This window comes from Biomphalaria glabrata, chromosome 13, assembly GCF_947242115.1.
Source record: "Biomphalaria glabrata chromosome 13, xgBioGlab47.1, whole genome shotgun sequence".
NCBI classification, from domain to species: domain Eukaryota; kingdom Metazoa; phylum Mollusca; class Gastropoda; family Planorbidae; genus Biomphalaria; species Biomphalaria glabrata.
Window position 1 is genome coordinate 3,745,040 of NC_074723.1, and position 23,684 is coordinate 3,768,723.

Consider the following 23,684-nt stretch of genomic DNA (forward strand, 5'->3'; position numbering starts at 1 on the left):
CGCTAAAAGGAAGACGCTTCTTGTAGAGTAGTAGACTTGAGTACGACATAATTGACATCGGACGATTCCCTTCTTGAGTATTAAACATATTTGTATAACAACATATCAGCGTCGACTACATATTTGATTGTTTCGGCCTTTCGCCGGTGTTACTGAAGTAGTTGAGTTCAGCGTTACTTCCAGTCAGATCTACACTAGACAGATTGCCAAGAATCAACACCGCGCGGAGGCCTTAACAGTAAACAAAGGTACATCGTGGTTAGAGATAAGTCGACTCAAAAGAAATAAAGTGCCATTAATAAACAAAAACATGTGAACCTTAAATTAAAAAAAAAAAAAACACCAGAAAAATGTTAGCTTTAAAAAAACAATAACAATTTATTTCTGTTTATTGTTTGAAAAGTTCCCCGCTCTCACATATCATAAAGTCTTCTTCCAATTCTAATTCTACTGCAGGCTGCCATGAAGGTGAAGGTCGTATTGACTGTTTTAACCTCTGCAATACACAAAACTAAATTGAATTCAAAATGTGATTTGATGAATATATATATATATATATATATATAATATATATATAATCAATATATAGGCAACAATGATCTTTCATATATGTCCATCGATTTTGTCCCTGCATTTGTTAGAAAGGTGGCCACTCTGACCTTCTTCAGCCATTTTTGTGGATAACTCATTTCGCAATTCGCGGCCATATTACCTTCAAAATTAAATCGTTTTGGTTCTTGTTTTTTCCCCCTTGTCTTATAGAATTGTATTGCTTAATGATCTTAAAAATCAAAGTGTAAACAAAGAACAGGTCACTCTGATTTAACTGTTAGTGTGAACATCAACAAGAAGTTCAAAAAGCAGATCTAAAACTGTTTACTATTTTCAGTTAAATGTATCTTATATAGTACAGACGTTACTTCAAAAAAATGGAGATGATTACGTCCTACGCGTCATGCATGCAGTTACGCTGGGTAGGGCAAGTATCCCGTATGGGAGACGAACGTAATGCCAAATGCAGTCTTTTTTGGTGAGCTAAAAAGTGGTCGACGTAACAGAGGCGCCCCACGGAAACGCTTCAAAGACCAGCTTAGGCGTCAACTTTCCTTGACTGACATAGAAGAGAGCACCTGGTTGCATGCGGCCTCAGAACGAGACAGCTGGAAGTCACTCACGAAGACCGCGGGATACACATTTAAGACCAAAAGAAAATCCGCTGCCGAGGACAAACGCAGACGGCGAAAAGAAAATCTAAATCGACCACCTGCGGACAATGGTTATGCTTGCCCTGGCTGTGGCAGAGTGTGTAGGTCACAGCTGGGGCTGCGCGGCCACGGGAAATACTGCACTCCTCACTAATCTTCGGACTCGAAGACAAGCCTTATTATTAAGTTTTGGCATAGTTTTAGTTAAGACATTATCTTATTATAAAACCGTAGAAGTTTTGATTTGATAATAATAAGGCTTGTCTTCGAGTCCGAAGATTAATGAGGATTAATGAGGAATTCAGTATTTCCCATAGCTAATCAGCCCCAGCTGTGACCTACATATTTTGCCACAAATCTAATTTACTTTGCGCCAACAGTCGAAGGAAAATGAGATGTCGCTAGATCTATAACCCACCTGTTGAAAGCTACCTTCCAGTTTCGCTAGAGTCCATATCATTTTGAGAGGTATGGGAAGTATCGGAAGCACTGCTACAAAGATGCCGATACCATCAGCCCAACTGGCATATCCAGGATAGACAGATCCTATCGTTTTGAATCCGACAATACCGGCAGTCCAAAGAGTCTAAATTTACAAAAACAAAAACAGCGAAATATTCATTTTTTGATTAAATAAAGCTTATCTAAGGGGAAGAGTACCACATTTACAGCTACATATCTCAATACTCTAAGATTAATTTCCCCCTTTACGATATTAAACAAAATGTATTTAGTGCCACTATTCCAAGAGCTAATTTGTTATTTTTTAATTTATTTATATTTTGTTAGAAGCAATGAATAATTGTACAAAGTTTCAACTTGATCCGAGAATGGGAAGTGAGAGAGATAATGTGTTCCAAATTTGCACCCGACAGACACAGTGAGTTGTGTGACAAGAGGGACAATAAAGGTAGTTACTTTTTTTTTTCATTAAGAGTTAGTCCCCTTTAATACACTCTCTAAGTCTCTGTTGTTTGTATTCAATTGCCACTTTCTTTTGAGTCTTTCTTATCTTATCTTATCTTTTATAATAGACTGTGTTACTCAAGAGGAGTGTGCCACTGTTATGCGAGTGTTATTCTCAAAAACGAGCTAAGTAGACTTTATTTATTTGTTATTAATCAGTTGGTTTATGTAAATATTATATGTCGACTTAGTCTCTTATCCTCTCCTGTATGTGTTTTTTTTTACTGTAAAGACCAGATTAGGGTCGTATAGTATGTAAGAGACAAACTTTTGTCTTGATACGAGACAGTAGTGTGTCTCATGGATGACGGTCATTTGATTGCTAGGACCTGTATTATATTATTGTAAGCCATCGTTTTGTTATTTAGATGAGACACTATTGTGCCTCTGTGATGGCGGTTCTTTGATTATTTTGAACTGAACCTGTCCAATTATTTTGATTTTTTTTCCCATTATTTTATTTTATTTTGTTGGCCTTTATTTCCGTTTTTTAAATGGTCTTTTTCTTTTGTTTCTAAATAGACTCATTATTAGTTGCAACTGAAATCTTAGTATTATTTCTTGTATGTCTCAGTAAGTTGTATATCTAGAGGTTATAATTAATAGCCTGGGTAGTAGGCCTATAATTTGGGACCACAAAGTATCACTGGACTAACTTGCCAGTACAGCAGAAGTCACTGATCTTATGATCTAATCATAATACTAGGTCACAGTTAGTATAAGATTGGTAATAATAAATCTATGTTGAATGGCATAGTGTTATTATTATCATCAATCACTGGCTTCCTTCAGTCGTAGAATGACTAGGGTTCATCTCGAACACTTTTTCATGTGACTGTGGAGCCCTACTTCGGAGAGACACTCCCGTCTACATATATTGCAGATCAAGGTGGCTTTCACTTTGGTGGTAGAGGAGCCGGCCATTTTTCGTTTGACACGCTTTTCTTCAAGAGCTGAGGCCCATGTTTTCTCGATGTCCATAGCTTTCTTGGTCACCGTCTCTCTCCAACTAGTGCGGTCTAAGGCTATGTCTTCCCAATGGTCGATATCGATGTTCACTGATTTTAAATCCCGCTTTATCACATCCACGTAACGAAGGTGGGGGGGGGGACCAGTTTTTCTTGAGCCAGACACAAGTTGCCAGTACAGTATGATTTTCGGGATACGATTGTCCTCCATCCGGCGAACATGTCCGAGCCAGCGCAGGAGGCGTTGCCTGAGGACTGTAAAGATGCTGGGAAGGCCTGTTCTCGCATTCCACGTGCCCAGTTTAAAAGTGGAGCTCCTCTTTTTTTTCTTCATGTCGACTGGCACATTGGCTTTGTGCCTACTTTTCAGATTTTGTCCTATCCTCGTGTACCCAATCGAGGAAAACAGGCATGACGGGACAGCACCTTAGTATTATGATTAGATCATAAGATCAGTGACTTCTGCTGTACTGGCAAGTTAGTCCTTAAGGCGGGCGGTAGTTGTTCATTGGGGTCCTAGGATCCCTCCCACCGACGAAAGTGGCCCCTGGAGCTCTGCTCTACGTCAATTGAGCATTTGAGCTTATAACCGGTAACTGACACTTCCCGTATTTGGTCGACGCCAAAGGCGAAGCTGGAGTGTCCTCTCCACTTTTAGGTAAGCGAGATGAAAGCCTGGGCATTGTTTATGGTTGGAACCATGTCGCCCACACAGCAGTTCCCCCCTCTCCGCAGCTGATGAGACCAAAGGAACGGAATATCTGATAAAGTTTGGGATCAGTAGCGCCGCAGGCTCTGCCAGGCTTTAGCACAGTGTGCAGCAATCTGCCTAAGGGTCACCAGCTCCTGATTTTTCCTCAGGGTTGTCTCCCAAAGCCTTTACAAACTGGACTTAATGTAAACTTACCAGACATAGAAGATACCATAAATCAAATCCGCAATGATAAATGATGAACTGTCCAGGCTCAATGTAGACATTGCTGCCCTCCAGGAAACTCGTTTAGCTGACTCTGGTTCAAAGAAAAAGACTACACCCTCTTCTGGCAAGGCAAAGCCGAAAATGAAGTAAGGGAACACGGCGTTGATTTCACAGTTAAGAACACACTGCTGAACACAGTAGAGCTGAAGTGCATCGGTTCAGAAAGACTCCTATCACTACGCCTTAACACATCTATTGGACACATAACTTTGATAAGTGCCTACGCTCCTACTCTGAGTTCCACACCAGAGGTCAAAGATATGTTCTACGACAACCTTTCGTCTGCTCTCAGCGAGATCCCAAATACGGGACAGGTTATCATCCTCGGCGACCTCAATGCACGCGTTGGATCTGACACCTCTGCATGGGACAGCTGTGTTGGGCGTTTTGGTGTCGGAAAAGTAAATGAAAATGGACAAAGACTATATTATACGCGTAACGATAAACAAATCCTAAATCATTTCACGAAATTCGCATTGGTGTGATGCGCGCTATCGGGACTGTATGTTGGGGATACCTTATCTTATAATTATGACGTTACTTCAAAAGATAATTTACGTCCTACGCATTTCACGTGTCAGACTAGTCATGCATGTTGAGATATATTGAGAATCTTAAGCATTTTTTGTTTTAAATTGAAACGTTTTTAAAAATTCAATGCTCTGACTTCTCTCTATCAGTTCTCTTTGCCTTTTTGCTCTAAATCAAATTAAACTTTTTATTTGTATATAGACTAGTCTCAGACAGTTATGTGTAGGCCTACTTTACGCTGGAGATTATACATGTTAAATTTATCTTGCACCGTTAAGAATGCCTACACAAAGCTTATGCTAGATATCTACAATGCAAATGAGGTTTACCAGACACAAACATGGATTGAGCAAAGATGAAAAGACTCCTGTTAGAGGTACTCACGAGAACAAATGCAGGTGTTAAATATTTCCAGAAGTACACCCACACTTTACAAGGTCGATAACCCAGCATTGCTTGAAGATCATCATACAGACATTCAGTACCTTTAAAAAAGTAGACCTTAAATAAGTGCAAATGAAAACCTGTTCTGTCAGGGTATTTGTACAAGATCTAAATCTAAGTCAGTGGCGTAGCTAGGGTGGGAAGAGGTGGTGTGTGTTCAAACTCCGAAAACCCCCAGGGCCCCACACTTGAGAACCTGCAAATGAATGCCCTAAATGTTTTGCATCAAATATTACGCCACTGTCATTTAATCTTGATACTAATGTTGAGTAACAAATACTCGACAGCATTGATCTAGACCAGTGATGCCCAAATTACGGCCCGCGGGCCACATCCGGCCCGCGACGTGGTTCTATCCGGCCCGCAGAAACTTCAGAACAACGTTCATTAAAAAGGAGTTGAAAATGCATCTTTTCCTACTTTAGGGCCCTCACTATTAATCTTTAACACATTTGCGTTTCTGAAATGGGACCTGAATGTAGAATCTACCAGGGGAAGTGGACGAATCTTTACTTTTTTGTGGAACATGATAATTAGCCAACATATTTAATTTGTAAACAAAGTGTGGTTGTTTAAAAAAAAACATATATAAAGGCCTTAGAAAACAAATATGACGGCATTTTTTTTTATTTGAGCCGCGAATAAAAAAGTATTAAACTACGCCTAGAGATTGGAGGATTGATGAGAATATTTACAAAAAAGCTAGCTACAATGTTTCTCACATTTTAAATAGAGAAATGAAACCACTATCCGAAGCGTAAAATAAAAAGATAAACTTCCAATGTCTCATTAATTATTGTAAGTTCCTAATCAAATAGTTTCAGGTCGATTTCATTTCGTTTTTGAACCTTTTCGGTCATGTGGCCCGCGACACGTGTGTTGGAAATGAAAATGGCCCGCAGGTCGAATTAGGTTGGGCATCACTGATCTAGACTATGTTATCGATGCCTTTGCTGCACAGAAAGCACGACGTGAGGCGATATATATATGGACATTTGTCACTTGTAGGCAACATAATCTCGCCAATAAATAGCCGTATTATTCATTAAAGGAGTCTCAATTATTTTTTTTTTTAAATTTTACTCATATACTGTACACATTGGAATTAAGACTTATATACTTATGAAGTACATTATCACATGTCTTGATGCCGAATGTCAAAATACATCTAAAATGTCAAGCCCCCCCCCCTCTCCCCGGGCCCCCAAAATCACAGGGCCTTTATTCTCTAAACGTTATTGTAGTATCATTCTAGTTTCGATAGTTCTTCATTGTATGAAAATGAAAAACCATGAAAGCTTCAGAAATTCGAATATTTAAAAGAAATACATAGTCCCCTCACAAACTTACCATAGATCCATGCCAGCACCAGGACTTCAATAACGACAATCAACATAACAGAGAAACTTGCGATGTACCAGTCGAGTAGATTTAGGATATAAGAACCACCCTGGTGTCGTAAACGAAGAAAACAACTAAATGAGCGTTTTGATTTTTGGGTATCGCAGTCACAGTCATTAATAAGTATGACCTATATATTCTGCAGATCTAGTACTCTTGATCAACGAAACATATTGTTTATTGTTGAATAGAAGCACAGATCTATATAAAGGTCTGTGGATGGAACTTTTCTACGGGAGCGAGAATAAATCCTGAGATTAGTAATAGTGTATACTGTAGTGGAAACTTAGTAGAGCTGGGTTTATAAAGAAAAAATAGTAATCGTCATTAAGGAATACTAATTAGCATAAGTTATTTAAATTTGAGTTTATTCGTTCTGGCCAGGTTTATCAAAAAAGTGTAGGCCAATATAAGGCCGTTTTAAGCTGCTGACTTTAATGATATTATGTTCAGTGTAAATGCTCCCTGCACTGCAAATGACAATGTAGACATAACTACTTATAAACATGAACATTACTTTTTAACTAATATCTGCAACAAAATAGAGAACGAAGGGGATGATAATCAGATCTAAATGGACTTAAGATCAGTCATGAAATGTAATGTTAAAGACCTGCTCTAGATACATTTAAGGATTTATTCTATATTCCGTTGGTAGCGATATACTGTGTGCCATGCGGCAGGCTGTATAGTTAAAGGTGAGGGTCTTACCTGTGTACATAATGGTATCCCGAGCAGAAAACTGACGAGACACAAACCTAAGGTCAATCTGGTTTGCCTGGACTTGAACACACTAGGAAAACAATCCAGTAATGCAGTTGTCACCCCTTGAACATGCATAAACTGAAATAGTCGAAGTGCACAGTCAGCCGACAAGTCTCCTGGTGCTAATTGTAACAAGTCGATGCAGTCAGATGACACGTCTGGTGCTAATTGTAACAAGTCAAAGTGCAGTCAGCTGACAAGTCTCCTGGTGCTAATTGTAACAAGTCAAAGTGCAGTCAGCTGACAAGGCTACTGGTGCTAATTGTAACAAGTCGATGCAGTCAGATGACACGTCTGGTGCTAATTGTAACAAGTCAAAGTGCAGTCAGCTGACAAGTCTCCTGGTGCTAATTGTAACAAGTCAAAGTGCAGTCAGCTGACAAGTCTCCTGGTGCTAATTGTAACAAGTCAAAGTGCACATTCAGCTGACAAGTCTACAAGTGCTTATTGTAACAAGCCAAAGAGAAAGAAGAAAAAAACAACACATTTCTTGACTTCTAGCCTAATACTAATGATCTTTTTTTGTTTGTAACTACGGTACCTGACTGTCCAGACCGACACAAAACAGCATCAGAAAAAACAAAACTGACCACAGCTGTGGAAGTGGAAGAGTAGACAGGGCACTTGGGTAGGCAATGAAAACTAAACCTGGACCTGAACAGTGAGACAAATATGAAGCCGTAAATAGTAGTCAGTAAAATATCAAAACGTTTTTAATATATAATTAGTAGAAGCAAAATATAAAATACTAGTTAAAAAAAAAGAGGTTATCTTAGGGGAATAACTCCACATTTACATTCAAGCATGGTCATCACAATACTGTAAGATTTATTTCCCTTTTCGATAGCAAACAAAATTGCTATGTTATCTTTATTTTTTTTATTTTTTTTCATGCTTTGTAATGAATAATTTTGATCCAGAATGGGAAGTGGGATAAATAACGTATTCAAAATGTGCACCAGACAGATATAGAGATTAGTGACGGTGTGAATTGATATAAGATATAATTGATATAAATAATAAAGAGGTCTTGACTATGTCCTAATCAGGTTTATGTAATATTTTTATAAAGAAATGCACATACAAACTTTTCATTGGCTTAAATTCTTACAAAAATACTTGAAAATTATCGATGTCATTGTGTGTGTGTGACAGTGTTCTGGTAGATGTGTTGATGAAATGAAGGTGAGTTTGTATTTAAAACAACACAGAAACAACGCACCTTCATCAACAACTTTATCAACATCAACATTTAAGTTGTGAGCCATGGTGCCGAGATATGCAAATATAACGAATCCAGCATACACACTGGTGACACAGTCCAGGACAGGCAGGATCAGCGCATCTCTGATGAGATGTTATAGGGATTAATGTTCATTAATTTGATTAATAATAATAATAATGATAACAATAGTAATAATTATTATAATTACTCGCCACAAGAGGTTCTCAAGTCTACTGAACATCTGCTGTACTGGGATAGGCCTATTCTGACCGACAAAACGGTAGATTTCAATCGCCCGAATCTTCTGTTCGTTGATAAAAAAAGAAAAAACCGCTACCATTATCGATATCGCCGCACCACTATCTCATAATTTAAGAAAAACTGAGATAGAAAAACAAAGAAAATATAGGAACCTAGGCTAGGAGATTAAGCGTCTATGGAAATTGTCCAAAATTACAATGTACCCCTTTGTTATATCAATCGAGGGGATTATAACAACTAACCTCACAGACACCTTCAAGGCCTTTAACATTCCTAGGAACATCCTCGTTGCCTCTCAGAGGCCGGTACTGCTGCAGACCTGCCACATCACCAGAAAATTCCTCAGTGGCATTTTGTTTCTCTTTAGCGAAACTCGACCCTGGCAGCGCCAGAGAATGACTACTCGTTCGTTTCTAATATAATAATAATAACTACGCGGTGGCTGATTGTATTCGAACCTGGGGCCCTGGATTCGAATCTCAGTGAAGACTGGGATTTTGAATTTCGGGATTTTTAGGGCGTTCTTGAACTTCTAACTTCTCTGGCTTAAGTTGGGGAAAGTAAAGGCGGTTGGCGGATGTGCTAGCCACATGACACCAGGCTCGTTAACCGCTGTTCAAAAGAAACAGATGACCTTAACATCATCTGAAAGGGGAACTTAATAACTTTTAATAAGATATAACGCGCTGTTAAATAAAATGTAGACTCAGTGGCTCAAGGTGCAATAAGAACATAGAGACTTAAAAGTGGACATTAAGATGACAAACTGATCTAGATCTAAATTTGGTTCTGAACACAAAAGCCTTAATATTCTTCTTGAAAAGTAGTGAGACATATGGTTTGTCTGCGCTGAATGGGGAGCGGGTTCCAAACCATTGGCCCATGTACTTAAAAAGCCCGCGAACAAAGTTTGAGCAGAAAACTTGGCACAACAAGAGGCGCACTTGGCGAATGCTTCTCTGAGGGACATAATGCCCCTAAAACAATTCTGCTACAGCTCTCCTGAGTACACTCCCTTGGCTTCCTGTGAGTTCAAGAATCGAAAAGAAGGTCACACATTGACATCAGTGATTCTATATCAAATAATGTCCTAGATCTATAGTGAACTGATTTACAGCCAAATGTTTTCCTGCGTTCTGAGCTTCAGATATAAAATCGATCAGTATCTGCTGCGCACTTTATCTAATACTTTAAATAATAGTAAGAAGATAAAAAAAAAAAGGTGAGGCCCAATTCGTATGCCAAATTTAGCCTAATAAAGCACTGACCTATACCATAATGTGAGTGGCATTTGAGGTAAATGTACCGCTCGTACGTCTGTAGCAGGGGCGGACTGGCTATATGGGCATTTGGGCCAATGCCCGGTGGGCCGGTACCTGAATGGGCCAGTAGGACCACCGAAAGGACCCCATGGATGCCACTATGTAGTAAATTGTTAAAAGTTTTATTATAATTTATTTTTTTTATGAAAACGGTCTTCTGAGCATCATGTTTAAAAGACATCTATCCATAGTGAAATACTAATTGTCCGAAATAATGTAATAACCTACATCCTTAGACAGTGCTACTAGTAGTGGACTTCATCCTTTTAGGGGCTACACACTGAGTGATTAAAAAGCAGCATAAGACCTGAAGTTCTTATCAAAAATATAGAGCTCACTGTATGCATGTGTACAGTTATCGATACTGAAACTTAATATTGATTTTAGGGCAGGCATGCCAATAAATGGATGTCCATCATATATGAAATTTATGGGCCTGACTGTATAGAAATCGCCGGACCGATTTTGACACCCAGTCCGCCCCTGGTATGTAATGAGCATGATCGTCCTAAAATCATCTGCATGTTAAGTAAGACGTCTTGTCGGGGACTTATATTCTTATTATTAGGTCAAACAATTGAAAACTGTTAGACACCTTATTTATATAGATTAGTTATTTAGCGACGCACCATAGAAGACGCATATTGAACGGGACTAGTGACGTTTGGGATATGTTGGGTTAGAGACCGGAAAATCAGTTAGCGATATAATCCTCTAGGGTAACGACGTGTTTAGTGACAGAGACGTTTACTGTGGCCTTTTCTTAGAATAAATACAAGTTATACTGTTCTTCAGCGTTGACTACATCTCTTCACTAGTTAAAACCGATGTGTTTGTTTTGTCTGGATTGTTGATCAACTACACGGAATACACCCGAACAATAATACCCAAACGCTTGCAGAGTAATTGGTTGAAATTCAACAGTCATCCATAGTTGACCTCAAGACAGCCTGAACAAGCAACATCACAAAACACAAGGATTTACAACAGTTTCCAAAAATTCGACCGTTATGAAAAAACAAACTATGTCGAGAAGAATAGCGATTTGAAAAGTATCGCAGACGCCTGTGTGGAAAACGGAACAGGATTTTAAAGATCTTACTTATATGAAACTGCTTATCTTAAAATTTTAAAAATATTTGAAACACTGTCATTTCAATTATTCAAACAAGGATTTATAACTACAAAGAAACAACAACATAGGCCTATTACAACATTGTGTGTGTGTCCCCCGCCTCCTCCACCACCACCCTCCCACTTTACGTTGTCAGGACGCTGCTATATTGTTCTATTTAACAATTGTTTGTGTAACTAGCTGTGACGTGTCTAAAGACACAATGCAAGTGTCACAATAGTTCGGCTGCACTTCAAATCAAAGTACAGTCAGCAGTCTAGTGGATGACACAGTTCACACCTCCGTTAATCAGTGAACTCAACTCTGACCTTTGACCCTTTATCTAATAAGTGTGTTATTTGGAAAGGGAATTAGATTAATGAAATGTAACCATAAAAATGTTGCTTTTAGTTGAATGTAGGTCTGTTTGGTGACCTAATTTGTAATCGTTTTAAAACTAAAACTTTCGAATGATTTCTACGAGAGTGTGAATGATAAATCTAATTAATCTAAAACAAGTATGTATTTCATTCCGCAGGCTAAGGTGCTTCTGTTCACCTGTAGCAGTTGTTATGAAACTTGTTGTAGCTGGCCAATGTAGAAATCAGACCAAATCCAAGGCCAATAGAGAAAAACACTTGGGTGGCAGCACTTCGCCAAACCTGGCGTAAGAAAACAATTTACACAAAAATCTGGAACGACACATTCTGACGTCATATGTATCATTTCCTACACTAAATATTTTAAGTTATCAAAAGCTAATATAAGAATATTTATCTAATTAGCAAAATATTTTCTGTTTTGTAACGAAAATAAGGCCCACAGCGTTAGAGGCGGACATACTGAATTGTTATTGTTACAGCGTTAGAGACGGATTAGCCCGCTAGCGTAATGTGGAACGGAATATATTAGAGCGTCGTGCTAATAACGCGAATGTCGTGGGTTCGATCCCCATACTGGCCATTATGCGAATATTTTTTAATCATAAGAAAATATATAGAAATAATTACTATTTAATATACTTGTTATAAAAGTAAAATATGAATGTTTAGTTTAGTAAAACACCTACAGTAAAAGAAAGGATTTATTTAAAGTGTTTTAGTTCTATATACCTTTATGGCTAAGTGCCCCGCACAAGACACTCGCCCAGGGCCCCGCGCTCTGCTAAAGCCGCCTCTGCAGTTAATGACTGGTGGAATTATAATCCTTTATTGCCAGAATGGACTGAAACATGTACAATTTTAAGTGGCGCATCTGAATGAGTAGTGAAAAAAAAAAAAGGCGCACGGAAGCAAAAGGTTGGCCTCCCAGAATGTAAGGAGATGAGACCCTCTAAATTTAACCATATATATGAATACTGAAGGATTGATTTCCCTTTGTGCTGGCAAACAAAAAAAATTATTACCTGTGATTATTTGACTAATTTATGATACTAATGTGTTAATTTTCTTTTTACTGATTCATGTCTTGTCGACGCCAATGAAAATTGTGCAAAAGTTGTTAAATTGATCTGAGAATGGGTGTTGGAAAAATAACGTGTACAAACTTTTTACCAATTAATTGTCGGTTATTAATTATTTTGCTTGATATCAAATAAGGGAAATAACTAGTAAGTTATTAGTAGATATAGTTTAAAGGACGAGTTATTTCCCTTTATATAAGCTTTGTTTCATTAAAGTTTTTTTTATATATTTATACTTGTTTTTTTTTTTTTAATTTTGCTCAGGTATGTAAGGGGCCGTCATAAGAGAGCAATAGGAATGGGGGAATTTCACGGAATAGTCGCGGTTATAGTATAGAAATATGAGGCATATTGCCCATGCTTAGCGCTGCCCTCGGCTGATTATAGTGTGCAGGACCCGTTGCGGGGCAATAGTTTTAAATTTCTATAATAGATTGTTCCGGATGTTTGTATATATATTGTATATATAGTGAGAGAAAATAAGAATTCCAGATAAATACCGTTAGTTAAATTTTTGGAATGGTCTCGTATGAAAATTAGATGTACCATAGCCTTGTGGAGAGATTTTCAAACTATACTTTGGTGTTAGGAAGTTGCTTTCCTTAAAAACGACAATTAGATTTTCTAACGTTTCAGCTAAAAAATTAAATGTAGTGTAAGAGAAGTGCGATTTTACATAAATAAAAATAAAAAAATTTTCATAAAAAATCCGCGGAACAACCAATTTTCGTAAATGAGAAGATTATTGATTAGAAGAGGGATTTCATACAGTTATTTGACGTTAGTAGATTTTTCATATAAAATTCGGAACATTTTTGGCGACGATTTGCGAGATAATTAAAGTAATGTAGATCGATTTCTTTTTCAAAACAAAATCCGGAACATTCTTTACTGATTAAACAATTTTTGTTATGTTTCGGCAAGAAAACTAACTGTAAAACAAGTCTAAAAAGTGATTTTCAATAATCGTTTCTAGTAAATTACTTTCTTTATTTAAAATCCTGAACAACCTATTGTCGATATTTTTGAAAAAAATTTAGTCGACATAAATGTGTTTTAAGTTGAAAATACGGAACAATTAACTAATAATAAATAAACTAAAGTGACGTATTGTCAAAGAATATAAGTGTAATATTAGTCAATTATACGGTTTCAAACAATCATTTGGCATAATTTATTTTTTTTATGAAACAATATCCGGAACAACTTTATAGTGGATGAAATATAAGTCAGTATAGAGATTTTCATTAAGCATTTATGTGCTATTTACATTAAAAAACCGGAACAACATATTATTGATCATGTGTTTTTGCAACGTTTAAGCATGGAAATTAAATGTAATAAAAGTTAGAAGAGCAAACAAACATATTGGTTGGCATTGATTTTTTTTTCACAAAAACATCCGGAACAATATATTATATACACTTACAACTTTTGAGATGTTTCGGAAGGAACTTTAAAGGTTAAATCAGATTTTCAATAGCTTTTAGAGTTGTTGTTTTTGTTATCTAAACGTGACAGACAGACCGACCGGCAAACAAAACGCACAAAAATAAGCGTCTTTTATCCTGATGTGGGCACTAAACAAAAAATAAATAAAATCTGATTATTTTAAAAATTTGGAGGAAACTAATTAGTACATGGTCTTTACGCTACTGCACGAAAGTCGCTGCATAAAAAGTCCATTTTAAACAATGTGCGTAATATTTACATACAAAGTGCATTCTTAGCCTTTATAAACAAATATAAATGTTTTCTTTTAATTTTTACAGCTAGTTGACCAGAATAATACTTTTAACTAATATTTATATTTGTTGTGAACATTTCTTGTACATTTTGTAAATATATTCGACTAGGTGATACTGAAAATACACAAAAAAGTGTCTTTCTTTGTTAACATATTGTAACATTACCTCCCTTACATTTATATAATTGTTTTAGAATTGGTGTATTTTTATGAAAAAATCGTTTGCATAATTATTTTTATGAATTAAACGGTTTGCTTTTAGAAAACCAAAAGTAGCCGTTGAACCTAAACTTTTCAAGCTGCATCGCAAGGTGAAAAAATATTTTTCATTTCTCTTAAAGTTTTCGAGATCTGAGTGTGACAGACGGACAGACTGACATTTTGCACAAACGTAATAGCGGCTTTTCCCCTTACGGTGACCGCTAAAAAAACAACTAAACCTATATTGCTTGGCATATGTAAAATACTCATATTTTGTACGCAGGTCTAAAGTAATATGATTGTATGAGAATATAGCATCAAACCTCAAAATTCAAGAGTTTATCCCAAGAGGGCACCATGTAATAGTACAAACCATTGCCAGAACCAGGCATCAGACAGCCACGAATCAGCAAGATAGTCAGTAAAACGTAAGGCAAGGTCGCAGCCACGTACACAACCTGAAACAGACATGGCGTGGGCACTGAATGTGATTACCTCTAGGCTAGATTTGAACTCATTTTAAGTTGACCTGCTAACTATTGTAAAGAAAGGCAAGCTTAAAATATAAGGCCATATTACAAGATCCACGGTGCTCGCAAAGACCTCCCTTCAGGGAACAGTACCAGTAAAAAGAAGAAGAAGCAGACAGAGAAAGCGATGGGAGGACAACATAAAAGAATGGACGAGCCTACCATTGATAGAGGTTTTAAACAAGGCAAAAGACAGGGAGGAATGGAGAAAGACGGTCGACTAATCCTGCTTGGTGCCCCAACGGTCCAACAGACTAAGGGATAGGTAAAGGTAAAGATTTGAACTCATTTTAAGTTGAAGGTATTTTAATGTATAATAATAATGATTATTGAAATGGTCATGGAGCTGTATTAAAATGATAAGGTAACATTGTTGCAATGATCATGTAGTTGGGTTAAAAAGATTAGCTGTGTTGAAAAGGGCCGGATTTAGGTACGTGGAGGCCCCTACAATTTTTCAGGAGCAAAAAGAGTTTTTGTAAACGTAATCTCATTTTCCTTTTAAAAAATATTTAACATGCACATGTTTTTGTTTAAAAAGTGTATATTTTTGAGTGCGTGGAGGGTAAAGCCCTTGGTAGACGCACTGTCGTAAATCCGAAGCTGTATTTACATATTACGAGCATGCTACAAGCGTACATTTTTCAATCATTTTCCAGCCGTAAAAATGAGGGGAAAAAAAGAAAAGAAAAACTTAAAGAGTTTCTGACCTGTCGAAATGCGGATGTATTTTTTAATCTATTTAGTGGAGCCCCCGGTGTTGTGGCCCCGCCTGCCCTGGGTAGCTGTGTTGAAATGATCAGGTAGCCGTGATGAAATGAACAGCTGTGTAAATTATGATGTAACTTGAATTTACCTTGCCCATACTTTTAATTCCCTTAAAGAGACACAAGAAAACAAGAAGCCAGGAAACAAACAGGCAAATCAGAAGTGGCCAGGAGATCTTCCCAAGTGTGTTTATACCTGGCGACACTTGCAATACGTTTTGGCTGTACAGAAATAAAATCAGAGGACGGTTAAGTTTTATAATGTCGAAATAGCTACAAACAAATCACACTTAGACACAAACACATTGTTAAGTACCTTAAAAAGTTTTTCATTGTATAACAAAACACCCTCTGGCTCAAGATTTGAACATTTTACCATCAGAAAGAAAATACAAGAGAAGCGATCACACAAAACAGAAACAAAAACTATCTTGTTCCTTGTCAAGCATTTCAATACTTGAATCCAATCCGACTTTCTGATGTAAACTTGACATGTAATATCTCAGAGAAATTTTGGTATGAACATACATACACATTTCATTTGCTCTTATATATAATCTATTGTTACGTGTAATGCACAATTATAAGAAATATTTCCTCAAGAATAATGAAGATTTTAATTATTATAGCTAGCATCGTGTGTGTGAAAGAGTGTATCCTAATCTCTCTGTAAAACTGGACCTTAGAGTGAAATGCACTTTTTAAAATCCTATAATAAAGAATGTAAAATTTTAAATAAAAAAACTGACAAATTTTTAAAATCAAGTTTGTGCTTCATCTAATTGTACTAAGAAAAAAATATGAATGATACTACAGCCTTGATACTACACATATGCTTATCACGAATTTGAACCCGACTTACACAGTGATCAGTGGTTCTCAACCTTTTATGCTCGGCGACCCCTTTTTACAATCCCCCACTTACCCGCGACCCCCCCCCGCCCCCGCACACACACACAGCAATTAAAGAATAGACAAAAAACAATCCATTTTTTCAATGGTCTTTGGCGACCACTGGCTAATCGTCAATCGACCCCCAAGGGGTCGCGACCCACAGGTTGAGAACCCCTGCACTAGATGAACCGTGAATTCTGATACTTATGACAAAGCTTCTATCAACTCTGTCTGGTACCAAACTTGTACCTGTTATTTCTCCCCCTTCCACTTCTCGGATCAAGTTGAAACTTTGCACAATCATTCATTGTCGATAAGAACATGCAAATCAATGAAAAAGTGACAAATTAAATAATTAACTTATGGGTATTTGTTAATGTTGCTTTATATAGAAAAAAAAAGATAATTTAATAACGTAATTATTTTTTTAAAGTAACGTCTGTATTTTATAAGATAAGGACCCGATTTTTGTTTTTTTTTAAATTTAAAAGGTTTATAAAATATTTAGTAACAGTATTCAATCTCTAAACAAATAATTATAACTAATTAAAATATTATAGAGTGCCGTATTTAGACTTCAAAAGGCTCTAAACCTATAATAAATATGGGCCCCTTTTGGGGCTATTTGAAAGTCCTGGTATGTGTACTATATTAACAAAAACACAACTTACAACCAATATGTCTCTTCTGCAGACACAAAACTTTTGCTAACGTTAAATGACAGGGTTGACGTGTTCAGATCTGCTCCGACATCTGCTCTAGAATGAAAGAAAACATTTGTAACTAGGAAAAAGTCATTATTAATAAGAGACATCTTCAAACGTTCATTAACCCTTAAAACGCGTGTGGTACTTTAGCCTCTAATCAACAGAATTGTAATTCCATTTTGTATACACTCATTGTATAACAGCTCAGCACTCTAAGGGTTAAATGTGTGATGGTGTGTAATTTACAAATACAAGAACACAACCTAATAAAATACCCAGAAAGACACAAAGATAAAAGCTTATTTCTTATTCCATATGCTAGGACTAATTCGTAAATTCTTCCTTTGTGTCACTAGAGCATGGAATGGGTTGCCTGAATCAGCCATGAAACCAATGATTTAACATACACGACTAGATTCAAAGACCAGCTTAGGCGTCAACTTTCCTTGGCTGACATAGAACAGAGCACCTGGTTGCATGCGGCCTCAGAACGAGCCAGCTGGAGGTCACTCATGAAGGCCACGGGATACACATTTGAGACTAAAAAGAAAATCCGCTGCCGAGGACAAACGCAGAAGGCGAAAAGAAAATCTAAATCGACCACCTGCGGACAATGGTTATGCTTGCCCTGGATGTGGCAACATATGTAGGTCCTCACTAATCTTCGGACTCGAATACAAGCCTTATTGATTGGCTAAATGAGGTTTTCGATTATTCACTATTCACTTTGAATGTCTAACAAAGCTAAACGCAAACTATAAATGGTAGACCGGCAAGATGTGTGACTGGTAAGATGTGTGACTGGCAAGATGTGTGACTGGTAAGATGTGTGACCGGTAAAGACTGGCAAGATGTGTGACTGGTAAGATGTGTGACTGGCAAGATGTGTGACCGGTAAGATGTGTGACTGGTAAGATGTGTGACCGGTAAGATGTGTTACAGGCAAGATGTGTGACAGGCAAGATGTGTGACTGGTATGAAATGCTTGAGGTCGTAATGGTGGGAGAGGGGAGGGTCCAACCTTGATTGCAGCTGCGACACATCCTTAACACCAATATTTAAGGTATACAAGTGGAGACTAAGCTCATTAAAAAGATGATTATATTATTGAGAGATGTGTTATAGAAATCATTACATCAGCATGTACTTTCAAGTATCTATTCATCTTTGTGCACTATTGGGGCCACATTAAAAGTACCTGATATCTGTACTTCAATCATGAAACCACTAACAATATTTTCCATGTCGATATTAATGGAAATGTTTTCCACATTATTAGCTATACCTGATGTGTGTGTTGTTGATGGTCCAAGACATTATTAACTATACATTCTGTGTGTGCTGTTAATGGTCCAAGACATTATTAACTATACCTGCTGTGTGTGCTGTTGATGGTCCAAGACATTATTGACTATACCTGCTGTGTGTGTTGTTGATGGTCCAAGACATTATTGACTATACATTCTGTGTGTGCTGTTAATGGTCCAAGACATTATTAACTATACCTGCTGTGTGTGCTGTTGATGGTCCAAGACATTATTGACTATACCTGCTGTGTGTGCTGTTGATGGTCCAAGACATTATTGACTATACCTGCTGTGTGTGCTGTTGATGGTACTGTGTTCTACCCATGGCAGCTTTGAACTGAACGACATTGTCAAATAGTACAAAGTCCAGCCCATGATCATAGTATAGTAGACGGACACTACGAAGGTTATGACCATCATTCCGCAGCCAATCCCTGAAATAAAAGTTGAAGAGAAATGAAGATAGGAACATACGCTAATTAACATTCCGAAATACTTCGGATTTAAACCACCATAAAGCATATAGTGTTCATGTGTATAATGTTCATGTGTATATTGTTCATGTGTATAATGTTCATGTGTATAATGTTCATGTGTATAATGTTCATGTGTAAAATGTTCATGTGTATAATGTTCATGTGTATAATGTTCATGTGTATAATTTTCATGTGTATAATAATGTTCATGTGTATGATTTTCATGTGTATAATGTTCATGTGTATGATGTTCATGTGTATAATGTTCATGTGTATAATCTTCATGTGTATAATGTTCATGTGTATGATGTTCATGTGTATAATGTTCATGTGTATAATGTTCATGTGTATAATGTGGCTTGTATAATGTTCATGTGTATAATGTTCATGTGTATAGTGTTCATGTGTATTGCTTGAAGATTAGTTTTGACTGACATCGTAAGATCCAAGAGGAAATGAACTGAACTATGTATCAGAGGTTTAAACTAGGGACCATCAAAAAGAAAGTCCAGAGAGCTAACGACACGACCAGACAGCCATACAAAATGTAAATATTTTAATTGTTTTTTGTTGTTGTTGTTGTTGTTTTTGCTAGGACAGCATTGCAGTAGTCAACGCGGGAGATTATGAACGCCACAGCTAGCTTTATTGGTTGACTCCGTTGTTATATATGGTCGAATCTGGCCTAATCTACGTATCTGCAGCTGAACCATGTGTGGGTCGAAAGACAAAGTCGAATAGAAACATTTGAGAACAGCGTCTATTTGTACTGAATGACTAAATGAAAAAATAAATAAACAACCAACCTTTAAACAATGGGCAGATAATCCAAACTTTGCCGGGACCCAGGTTGGAGTACTGACAGTAAAGCATTTCCAGGAACAGGAGAGGACAACCGCAGACGACCATGGCCACGAAAAAGGGAATAAGGAAAGCACCTGGTCGAGAAAGTCGTTAGAGGAAGACATATCAATAAATACATCTAACACTTCTATGGAAACAGGATGCACGTCTTAACACTGAACATGAGATGACAGACATTTATAATTATGAATAGTGAGGATACAGTCCTGTATATAACTTTATCTCATTTTTCACATAAGTGAAGAACATAATATTGTTTAATAATAAAATGATAAGAATAATAATACTACCTCCTCTTTCGTCATCGGAGATGTGTACGATTTCATTTCATATGAACTCGAAATGGGGTCTTATCTTCGCATTGAAAAGGAGGCCGCTCACAAAGCACGTGAATTTTGGGTCTGTTGCTAAGTTTTTCCGCTGTGATTCTCTGCTTTTTACTAAAGCTTATATCAACTTACTCCGTCTGTCTGTTTGTCTGTCTGGTACAAATTTCGAACACGTTATTTCTTCAACTTCCCATTCTCGGATCAAGTTACAACTTCACATAGTTATATGTTGTGTGTAACAAAATTTGAATCAGTCGAAAAATTCATAATTCTCCATTTTGGTAATTAATTTTGATATCGCAAAGGGAAAAAAATCATACAGTATTGAGATATATATAGTGCTTCTCCTTAGAAAGGTTTTGTTTTTAAAAGTATTTTTATATTTTGCTTGTTCAGGTGCACTTTCTTTGCTGTTGGCTGCGTGCTGTTGTTTAATAGAAACCCAACAAGTCAGTAACTTGATATTTTCTGCATGCTTCTCTCTTATCTCCCCTGCACGATGGACGAACTATATATAAATACATTTTAAAGTACAAACGAGACTGTTGTTAACTAAAGCAACTTTTTTTCCAAGCTTCAAAGTTTATTTAAATGCTATGATCCGTTATGATAACAGTACTAAAAGTACCAAATAATAACAGTACTAAAAGTACTAAATGATAACAGTACTAAAAGAACCAAATGATAACAGTACTAAAAGAACCAAATGATAACAGTACTAAAAGTACTAAATGATAACAGTACTAAAAGAACCAAATGATAACAGTACTAAAAGAACCAAATGATAACAGTACTAAAAGTACCAAATGATAACAGTACTAAAAGTACCAAATGATAACAGTACTAAAAGTACTAAATGATAACAGTACTAAAAGTAATAAATGATAACAGTACTAAAAGTACTAAATGATAACAGTACTAAAAGTACTAAATGATAACAGTACTAAAAGTAGTTACCTCCTCCATTTCTGTAACACACGTAGGGGAATCTCCAAATATTGCCAAGACCAACCATCGAGCCCAAGGCCGAAAACAAAAACTCAAACCAAGAACCCCATGAACCTCTAGACTTCGACATCGTCTGCTAGAAAACACAAAAGAGTTACAAAGTTACAAATGCTTGTCTGCAGCCATCATTGTTACGTGTAGTATAATACCTTTTAAAGTTATGGCCTATACCTATATAATAACACATTTTAACACAGTATGACTTATACCTGTATCATAATGCAATATAGTCTTATATTGTCTATACCTGTATCATAATATCAAGAATGAAACAGAACGTTGCATCCATACTCAACAACGAATGTAGGTCAATCTGTTAATTTATTAATGAAGATGGTCATTAGTTACCGTTCTTATTTCTTTTTTGTACATCAACTCACTCTGTCTGTCTGTCTGTCTGACAGTCTAGTACACAGTGTACACATCCTGTACACGTTATTTCCCCCATTTCCATTCTTGGATCAAGTTGAAACTTCTCAAAATTATGCATTGTTCCAAACTAAACATGAATCAATCAAAATGTAACCAATTCATTAATTAATTAGTGGTGATTAATTACTTTTGTTTTATATAGAAAGGTGGGATAAATCTTGCAGCATTGAGATTTGAGATGTATTGCAGGTTCTTTCCACATAAACTTTGTTGTTGTTGTTTTTTAAAGAATTTTAAAAATAGTTTGCTTGTTTTACTATTTTACTAACATGATCTAAATTTGGAAATGACTAGCAGGTCAAACTAAAGAGAAACACTAACAAGAGAGCAAACTAAGAGAAAGCAGCCTTAAGTCAGAGACGTTATAGTGAACCAACAAGATTTTTTAAACTGATAGAAGCTTAGAATTTCTTCTTTAAATATTAATGTTTAGATAACGAAATCAACAGGGCTCTCAAAGACCTTGCTGCAGGGAACAGTACCAGGAAAAAAATGGGAGGCAGACAAAAGAAGCGATTGGAAGTCAATCAAAGAAAGGACGGGAATGAGATTCTAGTCAAGACAAAATATTGGAATGGAGAGATATAGCCAAAAAATCATATGGAATTCCCCAACGGTATAAAAAAACAACAACAAACAACTAAGGCACAGTTCACTGACAGTTGTGAAGTTAATAATTAGTTAACTCTTTCTCTCCTAACTGACGATACCAGCGTTGGTCCCACCAGAATGTTATAAATAATTAAGGAGAGAAAGAGTTAAACTTTAATTATTTTTTTTTTTACAAATATTAACAATAGAAAAACTCACATTCAATGTATAAAACCAAGTCCACAACGCTGTATATTTACACAATTAAAACATCATAACATTTAATAAATATAATTCAATTTCTTTGCGATGTTTTGTTTGCTTTGACTGACATCTGAATATGTATTCTCGAAGATGACCTAAAGTAAGCACGGCTCGTGCTGAAACAGACGACATACTAATTAACCAATCAAATTAGTTCCTCGCATTAGCTTTGAATATTTTAAGAGAACAAAGAGGAGTTCAGGCATGTGCATTAGTTTTTATGAAATCAATTCTTCACAGGCCATTACAAACATTAACATGGAAACCAGCTACTTGGCCTATTACATGAAGAGATCTAGATTTTAGCTTGTAGGTCTGAAGACATTTCTTGAACAAAGGTAAAGTAGGTCATTATTTTATTTTTTGGAATTTTCTATAATAATAATAACAACTGACCTCACAGATACCTTCAAGGCCCTTGGCATCCCTAGGAACGAACATTCTCGTTGCCTGTCAGAGGGCGGTACTTCTGCAGACCTGCCACATCACCAGAAAATTTCTCGGTGGAAACTGTTAAAGGGACTACGATGAATTTTGTTTCCCTTTAAACGAAACTCGACCCTGGCTTCGCCAGAGAATGAATACTCGTTCTTTTATAATAATAATAATAATCTTTATTGTCCGTAAAGAAATTTGTCTTACAATTTGTGCATTTCACCAAACAAAAAACATTAGGCCTATAACTATAAGAAACCAAAGTGTACATTCACACCAGACTCACTCATAATTTACATGTGACAAAGTTTATACCAGATTGTTCTTATTTAATGATTTGATTGCCAGGAGAACAAAAGAGTGTTTGTGTCTGTTTGTCTTTGCTATCTGTGTCTTGTATCTCTTTTGTGATGGTAAACAAATCAACGGGCGAAGCCGGTTTATAATGCTAGTTTCAAATATCATGTAGGCCTAATGAAGTTTTCTATT

The 23,684-nt window shown here is 36.6% G+C and overlaps 1 protein-coding gene across 5 annotated transcripts; it reads right to left on the bottom strand.

Annotated features, from left to right (window-relative positions):
* Positions 1-353: 353 nt before the first annotated feature.
* Positions 354-22,865, bottom strand: LOC106080127 (sodium- and chloride-dependent glycine transporter 1-like). Of its 5 annotated transcripts, XM_056009051.1 has the most exons (16): positions 22,716-22,865; positions 21,721-21,786; positions 21,423-21,549; positions 20,079-20,210; positions 19,083-19,230; positions 17,454-17,540; positions 15,978-16,110; positions 14,915-15,049; positions 11,740-11,843; positions 8,482-8,606; positions 7,801-7,913; positions 7,206-7,337; positions 6,444-6,543; positions 5,034-5,134; positions 1,624-1,791; positions 354-496 (listed from the first exon to the last, which is right to left on the bottom strand). In XM_056009051.1, exons 2-16 carry the CDS (start codon positions 21,760-21,762, stop codon positions 389-391), a joined length of 1,755 nt encoding a protein of 584 aa, XP_055865026.1. In that variant the 5' UTR covers positions 21,763-21,786; positions 22,716-22,865; the 3' UTR covers positions 354-388. The 5 variants fall into 5 exon arrangements, with proteins under 5 accessions (XP_055865026.1, XP_055865030.1, XP_055865029.1 ...); XM_056009055.1 differs by lacking the exon at positions 21,721-21,786 and having other exon boundaries at positions 21,423-21,546; positions 22,716-22,863; XM_056009054.1 differs by lacking the exon at positions 21,721-21,786 and having other exon boundaries at positions 22,716-22,860.
* Positions 22,866-23,684: the final 819 nt, after the last annotated feature.

Excerpts from the sequence above, each read along its gene's own strand:
- LOC106080127 (XM_056009051.1), bottom strand. The coding sequence starts at position 21,762 with ATGGATGCAACGTTCTGTTTCATTCTTGATATTATGATACAG. Across the intron at positions 19,231-20,078 it reads TATCTGCCCATTGTTTAAAG|GGATTGGCTGCGGAATGATG; the intron begins GTTGGTTGTTTA and ends CTTTTATTTCAG. Across the intron at positions 11,844-14,914 it reads ATAAACTCTTGAATTTTGAG|GTTTGGCGAAGTGCTGCCAC; the intron begins GTTTGATGCTAT and ends TTCTTACGCCAG.